The sequence below is a fragment of the Podarcis muralis genome, chromosome 7, assembly GCF_964188315.1.
Source record: "Podarcis muralis chromosome 7, rPodMur119.hap1.1, whole genome shotgun sequence".
Lineage (NCBI taxonomy): Eukaryota > Metazoa > Chordata > Lepidosauria > Squamata > Lacertidae > Podarcis > Podarcis muralis.
In genome coordinates this window covers 74,019,612-74,032,897 of record NC_135661.1, presented here as the reverse complement: position 1 = coordinate 74,032,897, position 13,286 = coordinate 74,019,612, and the positions used below count along the sequence as shown (strand labels likewise).

Genomic DNA, 13,286 nt, shown 5'->3' with positions numbered 1-13,286 from the left:
GGAATGGCCTGGCTACCCAGAAAATGCAACCAAGTTAGGCATTATCAGGTATCCTGGCAGGCAGGAGAGAAGCAACACTCTCAATTTTTTGCTGGAGACTGCCTCCTTCTGTGATGTATGTGTCATGTTTTTTGGAGGGGTCGTGAGGTACAGGGTGGGCAATTTCAAAAGTTTTTATAGGGGCTTGCACACAGTTGTTCTGGGTCTCTCCTACCTCCTTGCAAGGGAGGAGGGGAGAACTCTGTTGCAACAGAAAAATAAATATCTGCCTTGCTTTCTGTTAGGATCTTGCCTCCATCCATTCATCTCTGACCAACTTAGGGGACTCAGTCCCTCGGGGAGTTGGGCAGTAAAAGCCAAACCCCCTATTTCCCCCTGTTACGGCTAAAATCTGGGTGCGGGGCTACTCTGCCACCCAGCTCGTCGGACTAAGTCCGCGGGTCCCTGCGGAAGAAAATGAGCTCAGCCGGGCACAGGAGCAAACTGCAGAAGATCCAAGTTTATTGCGCAACAGGTTCAAGACGAGATTGAACAGCGAGAAAGGGGTGACATGAACTTTTGAAACTCCCTCCATGTCCCAGAATACAGTGCAAAATACATCCCAGTTACATCATGAATACATTAAGAAGAGGTTGGGTTACACAGGATTAACATATTGAGGAGGGAGGGGGGAATATGCAGAGCTGGAGATATGCGCAGATAAGCACATCCTGATTACCGGTGCATTGCCGGCAGGAAAGGCTTGACAGAGTGATTTGACAGGATTAGGGTCTTTACACCTTGCTTGAGGGATTATGGAGGAGAGGGGAGGTGTCATGGAGTCCTAGAGAAATTGAGCAAATTGGCACATTGATTTTCTATGGATTTTATAGATTTTAGTCCCTTTTGACATTGACAATTGGGAATAAATGGATATATTGTAGCGAAGAAGAAGGTGAAGAAGACATGCCCCCCCCTTCCGTAACACCCCCTATAACAATAGTCACAGTATGTCGCAAATTAGAAACAAAGAACTCATAACACATCTATTAACTGCTGCAAGAACAACCATTGCCAGGACATGGAAATCATTAAAATAATTAACTATGGACCAATGGTATAATGCAATTTGGCAAACAGCATTATTGGAAAAACCAACACAACATTTAAAAGTAGTAAGAGGCCAAAAGAAGCTCAATAGTTTTTATGCAGTCTGGTGTTACTTTATTGATTACACAAATAATGAGGCATATGGTAGAACAATAAAGTTTACACCCAGCCTGGTGAGCATGAAGTACATATTTTATGTTCCTTCCCCACTTCCTATAGATTCCTATAAATTCTAATTGTTATTGATGCAAAATATATTTTACTGACGGTCACCAATCTAAGCAATACACATACCCATACATCATATCTGTAACAATTAGAATAATTTTGGTAAATACATTTCAACACAATTTCGTTAATATATTCAGAAACTTTTATTTGAGTATTTATTGCTGTTTTATCTTTATGTAATAGTTGCATTGTCATATGCTCTAATATAAAGAAAGATATACTGTATCTCAAAGCAACTATGTTAAGCAGTTAAAAAATGAAAAGGAATAAAAACTATGTTACGAAAAGAAGAAGGCAGGGGCAGTGAAGATGCATATTTTCTCTGGATCAAAGTCACATCATCACCTAAAATAATATTCTTACTAAAAGGCGGCAGCAGCAGTAAGAAGACAACCAATAATTTTGAAAGTTCCATTGATACAATGTGTGGGAGTTTTATCATCCATACTTTATAAGTGGCAAATGTCCCAGCTCCTCAAAACACACAGACAAATGATTTTACTTTTAGGTAAGAAACAGCTATTTATATAAGCAAGTAAGAACTCATCCACACCTCTGCTTGCCCCAGTATTTCTCCCCCGGAAAACCTGTTGTTTACCACAGAATTGGAGCGAACATCAATTTAGTTTTCTCCAGATTGATGTTTGCTTCAATTCAGAACTAGAAAGCAGATTTTCCAGAGTAAAGCAGCGGGACAAAGGCAAAACTGCTCCGACTCTTGCCTAGAACACAAGGGACAGGTGAAAAACCACTCAGGCCCATGTTTTCTAGGCATGGGACAATCAGAAGTGTACGTGAGCCCTAACAGTTCAAGCTCAGCAGCAGATTCATGGCTCAGGAGTCACAATTCAGAAGTTCGGGAGGAGGGCAAGAACTGGATGGAAGGGCCAAAGATGTCCCAACAGGTTTCCTGTCCCTCCCGCCAAGATTTCAATATCAAAACTGAAAGTGCATGGTGTGTTGGGGCACTTGGATCTGCTCCTATCTAAGAAGGCAGAGTCTGACCCTAGGCAGCAACACTGCACTCTCCTGTTTAGGCTCATGTTGTGTTTGGTTTTTTTTAAAAGATATTTATTAGAGTTTAACAAATACAGAAAAAAGAAAAACAAACAATAAAAGGTTACAAAACTTCAAAAATAAATAAAAAAAGAAAAAATACAGTAAGAAAAAGCAACAACAGTACATCAAAAACATTAAAAAACAAAAAAAAACATTTAAAAAGCAAAAACATTTAAAAAAGAAAAGAGGGGGGGGGGAACCAGTATTTTCATGTCCTAATCTTTCATTTGCTTATTTCCTTGACTTCCTCACACCTCCCTTTTTTGTATTCTAGTTCAATTAGTTGTTTCAGCAAGTCCTTTCCCTCTTTCTCAAATTTAGTTCCATAATTTGTCTTAACACAATTTAGCCTTGAATTTTACACCTTTACCCATTATCAATCTATTCTTACTTAATTCTTAATAACATTTCTACTAAAGCCATATAACTTCTTTCCAGCATCCTTCTAACATTCATTAATTTTACAATATTTCTGTAAATATACTTTAAATTTTTTCCAGTCTTCTTCCACCGACTCTTCTCCCTGGTCTCGGATTCTGCCAGTCATTTCCGCCAACTCCATGTAGTCCATCAGCTTCATCTGCCATTCTTCCCGGGTGGGTAGGTCTTGTGTCTTCCAGTACTTTGCAATAAGTATTCTTGCTGCTGTCGTAGCATACATGAAAAAAGTTCTATCCTTCTTTGGCACCAATTGGCCGACCATGCCCAGGAGAAAGGCCTCTGGTTTCTTCAATAAGGTATATTTAAATACCTTTTTCATTTCATTATAGATCATTTCCCAGAATGCCTTAATCTTTGGGCATGTCCACCAAAGGTGAAAGAAAGTACCTTCAGTCTCCTTACATTTCCAACATTTATTATCAGGCAAATGATAGATTTTTGCAAGCTTGACTGGTGTTATGTACCACCTATAGATCATTTTCATTAAATTCTCTTTTAAGGCATTACATGCCGTAAACTTCATACCTGTGGTCCATAACTGTTCCCAGTCAGCCATCATAATGTTATATCCAACATCTTGTGCACATTTAATCACAGCAGATTTCACCGTTTCATCTTGAGTATTCCATTTCAACAGCAAGTTATACATTCTTGACAAATTCTTAACTTTAGAGTCTAACAATTCTGTTTCCAATTTTGATTTTTCCACTTGGAAGCCTATTTTTTTATCCACATTATATACCTCCATTATTTGATAATAATGGAGACAGTCTCGCACTTTATTTTTTAGTTTTTCAAAACTCTGCAATTTTAGTCTGTCTCCCTCTTGTTCCAAAATTTCGCAATACTTCGGCCATTTGGCCTCCATATTGAGTTTTTTCTGAGCCTTTGCTTCCATTGGTGACAACCATCTTGGGGTTTTACTTTCCAGCAAATCCTTATATCTTACCCAAACATTAAACAGTGCTTTTCTAAAAATATGGTTTTTGAACGCTTTATGTGCTTTAACCTTGTCATACCACAGATATGCATGCCAACCAAATACATTGTTAAAACCTTCCAAATCCAACACGTCCGTGTTTTCAAGAAGCATGCATTCTCTCAGCCAACAAAATGCGGCTGATTCATAATAAAGTTTAAGGTCTGGCAGGGCAAATCCACCTCTTTCTTTAGCATCTGTTGATATTTTAAATTTTATATGAGGCTTCTTGCCCTGCCAGACAAATCTAGAGATATCTCTCTGCCACTTCTTGAAACAGTCCATTTTATCCAAAATTTGCAATGTTTGAAACAAAAATAATATTCTTGGCAATACATTCATTTTAATCACAGCAATTCGACCTAGCAACGATACTGTTTAGGCTCATGTTGAGTCACTTCTGTCTCCTGTCCAGCCTCCTGGCTCGGCTGATCAAAGCTCTCCCCAGCCTCCATTGAAGCACTCTACTCTGCAGGAAGATTGGTGGAGGGAGAGCCAGCATCCATGCTCCCTTTTCTAAAATGACTGAAGTTAATTTGGAAAGAGGGAATCCCCCTGCTCCTACCCAGGTCCGTCCATTTACCCCTCTGTGAATTTATTTTCCCTCCTCCTCTTCCTGTGTCAGTCACCAACCCAAGCCTAATCCCAACAGTGCTGCAAGGCTTGTGATGGCAAACAAGTTTATTGATTAACAAAACACACATTCTCCCCCCCCCCCCCAAAATAAAATTGCCTTGGCACCTGGACTCCTTTGATTGACTTCCGAAGATAGAGCAGAGCACAGGTGTCCAGGCACTTATTGGTCTCACAATTCCACACATGGCTTAGCCATGCAGGTATGGTAAGAAATAAGGGGACCAGACATTAATCTGAACAAAAGCAGAGTCGGAGGATGGAACCTTGGTCCTTTTACATGTAAAGCATGTGCTTTGCCACTACGAATTGTGGTCACCCCAAATGCAAAGTGGGAATACTAGTAGTCGGTCTCAGGTAGGATGCTTGCATCTTCAGGGAACCTGCCCAACTGTCTGAAACTGTGGAAAGCCCCTACCAATCATTGTAGACAATGATGAAAAAGATAGACCAATGGTTTGATTCAGTATAATAATAATAATAATAATAATAATAATAATAATAATAATAATAAATTATTTATACCCCGCCCATCCGGCTGGGTCCCCCCAGCCACTCTGGGCGGCTTCCAACAAAACACTAAAATACAACAATCTATTAAACATTAAAAGCTTCCCTAAACACGGCTATAAGACAACTTCCTCCCTTCCTCCATTAGAGGTCAGGATAGTGACTTGGTCATGACTACATAATGAGTTTGTGTCTGAAGCTCAGACATGTTGGGTGGTATCCAACTAACATGTCCCACCAGAGCAAGGATTTACACTTCCACAATAGAACTTTCCCCAACCCCCCCCCCCAACTAAATCTGGACTGGGGTTCCCCCAATCCTCTGGTGCAGGGGAAGGAGAGGTGGGAAAGTTCTGTTGTGCAAGTGAAAATCTTGGCACTGATAGGATGCGTTAGTTGGATATAACCCAATGTGTGCTTCACCCCATTATGTATAATGCAAGAAAACATTGGGGCAGGCTTCACAGCTCTCCACATGAAGCACTCACTGAAGTGGGATTGTAGTGGGCAGAACGACATCACACAACACCACTCCCACCACCCCCACTACTGTTAATAAGGGAGAAGCTTTTGGCAGCCACCACACACAGTTTGTGCCTGGGGTGAGGGTTGAACTTTTCTCTATCCTGCTTTGAAGCTGAACTTGTGAGCAAGTTTATCACACTAAGGATCCTGTGAAGGATCAGCCTCTTGAAAGTTCAAAGCAAATCAGAATGTTTCAGATTCACTCACATATATTATCTGTGGAAATATTTGCAGACAATGTGCTCTTTTTGGTCTTATCTGGCTGAAGCAGAAGGCCATGCCAGTTGCCAAGGAAGATGTCACCAAGTGAAAACACACTTGCTAATGAGATAGAAAAGGAAGAGAGACTGGCTTTCCGAATCTTCAGATATCCGAATTCTGGCGATCAACCACACAACATGCAGTATTTCAGTCTCCAAATTTAAAGCTGTTGGACTCCAGAGTTTAATTTTCGAGTGAAATGCTCCCGGCTGTTCTGATCTGGCCGCAGCAGAATAATATAACACTTGGGGAAGAAGATGCAGCCTAGTAACCCAGCGCTGGAGGCCAAAATAGAGAAGATCTCCACAGCCACCATATATTTCCCTTTAGTGCTCAGGTAGCTTGGGATGAAGGACGCCCAGACGCTGCAGAAAACCAGCATACTGAAGGTGATGAACTTGGCTTCATTGAAGCTGTCAGGCAGCTTCCTGGCCAGGAAGGCCACCGTGAAGCTCACCAAAGCCAAGAGACCCATGTAAGCTAGGATGCAGTAGAAGGCAGTGACGGAGCCCTCGTTGCACTCAAGGATAATGTACCCAGGCTCCGAGCGGGTATCAAAATCTGGGAATGGGGGAGAGGTTCCCAGCCAGACCACGCAGATCCCAGCCTGGATGAGAGAACAGAGCAGCACAAAGCCATGGGCAGCTCTGGGTCTCAGCCATTTCCGCATTCTGTTCCCCGGCTTTGTGGCATTGAAGGCCAGAACCACAGTGATGGTTTTGGCCAAGACCGTAGCAAGAGAGACTGAGAAAATGAGGCCAAAGGCTGTCTGCCGGAGAAGGCAAGTCTCCATCCTTGGCCGGCCAATGAAGAGCAAGGAGCAGAGGAAGCAGAGCATTAGGGAGGAGAGGAGGATGTAGCTGAGATCTCGGTTGTTGGCTTTGACTATGGGAGAGTCTCGGTGTTTAATAAAGGTTCCGAGCAAAAATATAGCCAAGAGGGAGAAAGAAAGAGCAGAGGAAGCTAAAGCAATCCCCAGAGGCTCGTCATAGGACAGGAAACTTAGGTTTTTGGGAACACACTTGTTTCTGGCTTCATTTGGATAGTAGCCCTCTTTGCATGTCTCACAGCGGTCCATATCTGGAAAACACAAATTGGATCTCACTACTGACCACATAGACCCATGCATCCATCTCATTGATCAGATGAGTTGTGCTATAGCCTGGTCTCCCCAGAAGCCCAGTGCTGGTAATAGCATTTATAACTTTAGGGGAATACAAATATAAAGCTCAACTGATATATCTACCCTACCTTTCCTAAGCTAGGTGCAACAGAAAAGCCTTGATCTGAGTTTTGGTTGGTTTCCAAGGGAAAAATATTATGCACTTTGTGGTCACCACAGGGCATTTGGTGAATTGTGAGTACAGTCTGATCTAGCACAACTCTCTTCACCCATGCAATTACAAATCCACATATCGTCATGTCCCATCCTATCTCTGGCCAACAACATAGAGCTGGATAAGAAAATTCAATTCAAACAAGGTGAAGGCAATCATATTGCTCCAAAGAAAAAACCAAAAGCATTCAGAGCTTTGGGAAGGCAAAATACCCTTTGACAAAACTGTTAAGCTAATATTTAAGACATAGTCATATTAAAACTCTCCACTTTGGGACAACCAAACTTTTTGCTGCTGCAATCATACAGGTAAAAATATTTGTAAGTTATGTTTTATTGACAGTGCAGTACAGTGGTACCTCGGGTTAGAGATGCGTCAGGTTACAGACTCCGCTAAGAACTTTGCTTCAGGATGAGAACAGAAATCGTGTGGCGGTGGCGTGTTGGCAGCAGGAGGCCCCATTAGCTAAAGTGGTACCTCAGGTTAAGTTTCAGTTTAAGAACGGACCTCCAGAACGAATTAAGTTTTTAACCTGAGGTACCACTGTATAGTTTTACAACCACGACAACAATACGTATAATAGTATCACATATTGAAATGTTATTGATAATAATTTAACAACCATTTCCCATTTGGCCAGTGAATGGAATGCCATTTCCATAGTCTTCCTTGATGCTACCTCTAAGTGACTTACCAGATTCCAGCCCATCAGTGCTATGCACAGGTGGTTTATGCTGGGAACATGCATACATTATTTTACCCTGAGTTGGCTCCAAGATGAAAAATGTGAATGTCAAAACAAAAAGCAGAGCACACAGAGAACACAAACATAAACTACGTGTGTTTGTATAGTCAAGCAATGCCTTGGCCACATTCTTACCAATTTGGTTGGAGATCTGGCCAGGTAGGCACCGGACACATTTGAAGCAGCAGCTGGGCCTTCCCCTTTCAGCCACTTTTCTAAATCCAGGGAGGCAGCTCTCACTGCAGATGGAGCGCGGATGCTAAAGAAGGGCAGGAGGAAATGCAGTTTAAAAAATGGCTGTTTTGAAAACTATGGTATTCAACCATGTATTGGCAGATTCATACTTGATTTGGCACACTTGCACAACGAGCCCCCTTCCCCAAAAGATTGGGCACTGCGTTAAGGAAAATGACAGGGCAATGCACAACCTCAATTTGCACTATTTGATTGTGGAGGACTCCCTGGTCCTCAATGGGTTAACTGTGCCCCTGAAGGACCAGGTGCGCAGCCTGGGAGTCATTTTGGACTCACAGCTGTCCATGGAGGCGCAGGTCAATTCTGTATCCAGGGCAGCTGTCTACCAGCTCCACCTAGTACGCAGGCTGAGACCCTACCTGCCCGCGGACTGTCTCACCAGAGTGGTGCATGCTCTAGTTATCCCCTGCTGCAATGGACTCTACGTGGGGCTACCTTTGAAGGTACTAATCCAGAATGCAGCAGCTAGACTGGTGACTGGGAATGGCCACCAAGACCATATAACACCGGTCTTGAAAGACCTGCATTGGTTCCCAGTACGTTTCCGAGAACAATTCAAAGTGTTGGTGTTGAACTTTAAAGCCCTAAATGGCCTTGGCCCAGTATACCTGAAGGAGCATCTCCACCCCCATCGTTCTGCCCGGATGCTGAGGTCCAGCGCTGAGGGCCTTCTGGCGGTTCCCTCATTGCAAGAAACAAAGCTACAGGGAACCAGACAGAGAGCCTTCTCGGTAGTGGCGCCCGCCCTGTGGAACGCCCTCCCATCAGATGTCAAAGAGATAAACAACAACCTAACATTTAGAAGACATCTGAAGGGAAGTTTTTAATGGGTGACATTTTAATGTATTTTTCATCTTTGTTGGAAGCCGCCCAGAGTGGCTGGGTACAAATAATAAATTATTATTATTATTATATGTGAATTCCCCAGCATTTTAGTGTGAATTTTGATTAATATACACATCTTTATATGCAATTTCCTCTAAAAATGTGTTGTTGTATGTTATTTTCACTAATACATGATTTTTTTTAAAGAACAACTTAATGTATGCATTTCTATAGACATTACTTGACTGGAGAATTTTGGAGGATGGCTGTGTTTCTGTTAATGCATTATTTTGGAAATTAGGCAGATTTGCCTTTAAATGCAAACTGAATCCAATTTCTCCCCAATTTCTAGGAGGGACAGAGCTGTGTTTCCCGTGTGGCGTGCCTTGAGCCTCCTTGACTAACCGGCTGGCTGCCATCAGGTGTTGCACAAATTGCAGGAGCTGTTACCCTGAACAACTAAAAGAGGCTCATGGGAGGCTGGAGGAACATCGCTGGAACAATTCTTGGGTTGGGGCAACTGACTAAAAGGTTTTAAAAGGTTTTAAATGGTTCAAATTTTGGTTCCTCTGCTTCGTTTTTGTTGGGTTGGTGTTGGTTAAATGTTTAGCTGTGTTTAGCAGTTATTTTAATTTGGGTATAACTGTAAACTGTTGATTATTGTTGTTATTATTATTATCAGTATTGTTGTTGTTATTGGTTTCTATTGATTTGTTGGTTTGTTTGTTGCTTGTACAGGATATTTTGTTTTTAAAAGGTTTGTTGTGTTTTTATATACCGTATTTTTCGCCCTATAGGGCACACTGGCCCATAGGACGCACCTCATTTTTTTTGGGGGGGGGGATGAATAAAAAAAAATTATTCCCCCCCCAGCCGTGGGACTGGGGCGGGGGAAGCCCGAGTTTCCCCTGACCCCAGCCCCCAGAACAGGCTGCTATCCGCAAGCCTTGTGAGCCCAGGGGGAGTTCCCCTGGGTGCGCAAGGCTTGCGGACACCTGCGCGAAGCACGGGGCGTCCTCCGGAGGGTGCCCTGTGCTCCGGGCTGCAGGCTGCTGCCCGCAAGCCTTGCGCGCCCAGGGGAACTCCCCCCGGGCTCACAAGGCTTGCGGATAGCTTCCTGAAGCCTGGAGAGCAAGAGGGGTCGGTGCGCACCGACGCCTCTCGCTCTCCAGGCTTCAGCGAAAGCCTGCATTCGCCCCATAGGACGCACACACATTTCCCCTTCAATTTTGGAGGGGAAAAAGTGCGTCCTATAGGGCGAAAAATATGGTATATTGTAAGCTGCCAAGAGCTGCTGGGGAAACACAGCCAGATGGGCAGGATATAAATTACATAATTATTATTAACCACTCTGAGTTGTGTGAAGGTAATAGGGATCTCCCAAGAACTCACAGGACCCTTAGCAAACTACAGTTCTCATGATTATTTGAGGGAAACCATAACTGTCTGAAGTAGAATGTACTGCTTTAAATCTATAACACATATGGGGCCTTGATCCAGCCCCATAAACCATCTACTTTACCTCACTAGGGTGGAGCACCCAGAACAGAGTCTTTCTTGAGTCTCACCTGCCCTAATCGTTCCTTCCAGACAACCTTAGCATCATCAAAGAAGAAGTCTTGGCCATGGTGCTTCACTCCTCCAACTTTCACACTAACCAGGGAGCTGTTAGGGAGCACGATCCAATTTAAAATATCATAAGTAGCTGTGGAATCTCCATTCTCATCAAAATAAACTTCCTCTCCAGCACTGTTATTGAATCGGACCTTTTTCAGAAATGTGTGGAGCTGAGGGCAGAGATTGCAAGGGAAGGAGAAATCTCTCTTCATTAAAGTATGATTTAATCATTATGACTGCCAACTGACAGAGGTATAGGTAAAGGTACCCCTGCCCGTACAGGCCAGTCCTGACAGACTCTAGGGTTGTGCGCTCATCTCACTCTAGAGGCCAGGAGTCAGCGCTGTCCGCAGACACTTCCGGGTCACGGGGCCAGCGTGACAAGCTGCATCTGGCGAGCCAGCGCAGCACACGGAAATGCCGTTTACCTTCCCGCTGGTAAGTGGTCCCTATTTATCTACTTGCACCCGGGGGTGCTTTCGAACTGCTAGGTTGGCAGGCGCTGGGACCAAGCAATGGGAGCTCACCCCGCCGCGGGGATTCGAACCACCGACCATGCGATCGGCAAGTCCTACGCGCTGAGGTTTTACCCACAGTGCCACCCGCATCCCTAACTGATAGAGGAGCTTACTTAAATAAACTGACTGTCCCACATTTAGCTAGTGAATGAATGAATTTATTAATTTTGGTCACAGACCAGTTCCAGGTCACAAACAATATCAGGGGAGTCATAAAACACGATAAGGGTACATTCATTTAGCAACTTGATTCATCATGTTTAAATTAATATGAATATTGTAAAATGTGACTCTGGTGCATGTTTGTGTTAGTGGCTTGAAAGCTAGAGAGGGCATCTCCCCCTGCTGTCTTTCAAACTGCACTTGCGGAACAATGCTCTGATTTCCTCTATACATATTATCCAGGATATATTTAAAACCGTATGGTGCCTTTGCTAATGCATTGAATGAATATTATAATTTATTCAGGGCCTATTGCAGCTAATAGCCCTGAGGAATCAGGTGATCTGGAGAGCCAATGAAGTCCCTCTTGGTCTCATTTAAAGATGTCTCCTCAGAGTGGCTACCATCTTTGGCATTGTTGAAAACTCTCCTCTGTCTCAGATACATTATTTGTGTCATAATACCTGCCATGGGGGTAGAAGGCCTTTTCTCCTCCATCTCCCTCCTTCTCCAGTATTATGATATCTCATTTCCATCAGTGCATGGGCTACTGCATAGACTGCATTGTAAATGCTATAGTTCTGCCACACGGTGTTGATATCAAAAACTGAAACAGGAAGGCTGTCCAGTCGTTCCCTTTCAGTGCATTTTCTTTTCCCATACCTTGGGACTGAGTAGGGAGGAGGCATCACACAGTCAAAGGCAGAACCCCAGAAATACTTCATGAAAACATCGTTTGGATATTTTTTAGGGTTCACGGACTGAAGGAAGTCTCGAAATCGTGGGATTTCCGCCTTGTGAACTGCAAAGGACAAAGCGTCCTGGAATGGGTCTGAGTCTGGGTTGTATAGGCGGGAACCTGCAGTAAAATCCCACTGGGCTGTGATGATCCTGATCTTGCCTCTCGTTCGGAGATTTCGACTGAGAAGTTGTAACTGAAAGAAGTGACTGGTGCTGCCGTAAAACACAGTCACATTGGCCGAGGACTTTGTGAGGGCACCTTCCATCTTATGAATGGTTTTCATAGCCAGGTTCTTCCTGTTGTACATCTTTAAGATGAATTCAGTGCAAACTCCATTTTTCTGCATTTCACCTTCAAGACCTGGAGGAACTTCTCACTGTTATCGTCACCTGTAAAAACTACTCCAATCCACGTCCAGCGGTAGTAAAGGATCAGCCTGATGATCCCGGTGAACTGAGTCATGTCACTGGGGACTGCCCGATACAGAAAAGGGAACTGGACCTTGTCACTCAGGATGGGATCAGATGAGCCATAACTGATCTGTGGGGAAAAGGGGGGTTTTTATATTGTTTTTGAGTAGGAATAGAACCTTCCAACCATTTTGTGGTCAAACTGGAATAGTGTCAAACATTAGCTGGGGTAAAATGTAAACCTGGTTCTCCAGCAGTGTAACACTGGTGTTCTACTAGTGAATCTAACACTGGCTGCATGTCTTGCATTCCGCCAGTGTAGTGAGGTTTTTGCTAAATCCTATAGACGCTCAGGTGGATGTAGCCCAAGTCTGTCTGTCATCCTTCCCTTCCCTTCCCTTCCCTTCCCTTCCCTTCCCTTCCCTTCCCTTCCCTTCCCTTCACATTTATATACCACTTCTCTATAGTATAGGATTGCATCTTTAATTATGCAAAACAAACTCCATCCAATTTGCTTAATTTACATTATGTCATTTAGTCACACATGTCCTATTTGCTTGCTCCAGTATTTTGAAGTCAGAGAGGGTTTCAGGTACAGCAACAGAGCACAGGGCCAAACTCACCTGAGGTACCTTGGAGCTGTGCAACATGTTGCTCATCTCAGTGGTCGACTCGGATGTCACAGCCCCAATGACGGCTGCCAGCTTGCTCTGCCCATGGCAATGATAGTTGGGGATGGTTTTATCCTTTGGGCTTTTGCTGACCAGGCTGTCGTAAGATGGCCTCCCGTAGGAGTAATAAAGATCATATGCGCTGGGAGGCAGGGAGAGCACGGAAGGAGTCCAGTTCCTCTCAGATAAAATGCTAACGGTGGCCTCATGGTTCTTTCTCATGTCGTGACTATCCTCATAGAGCTGGAATCCCAAGGAGATATTGGGAAAGAGATG

General features: G+C 43.6%; 1 protein-coding gene across 1 annotated transcript; it reads right to left on the bottom strand.

Moving 5' to 3' along the window:
• Positions 1-3,108: 3,108 nt before the first annotated feature.
• LOC114603532 (vomeronasal type-2 receptor 26-like) lies at positions 3,109-8,399 on the bottom strand. Its single transcript, XM_028742601.2, has 2 exons — positions 7,946-8,399; positions 3,109-6,808 (listed from the first exon to the last, which is right to left on the bottom strand). The coding sequence occupies exon 2, from the start codon at positions 6,804-6,806 to the stop codon at positions 5,889-5,891; it is 918 nt and encodes a 305-aa protein (XP_028598434.2). The 5' UTR covers positions 6,807-6,808; positions 7,946-8,399; the 3' UTR covers positions 3,109-5,888.
• Positions 8,400-13,286: the final 4,887 nt, after the last annotated feature.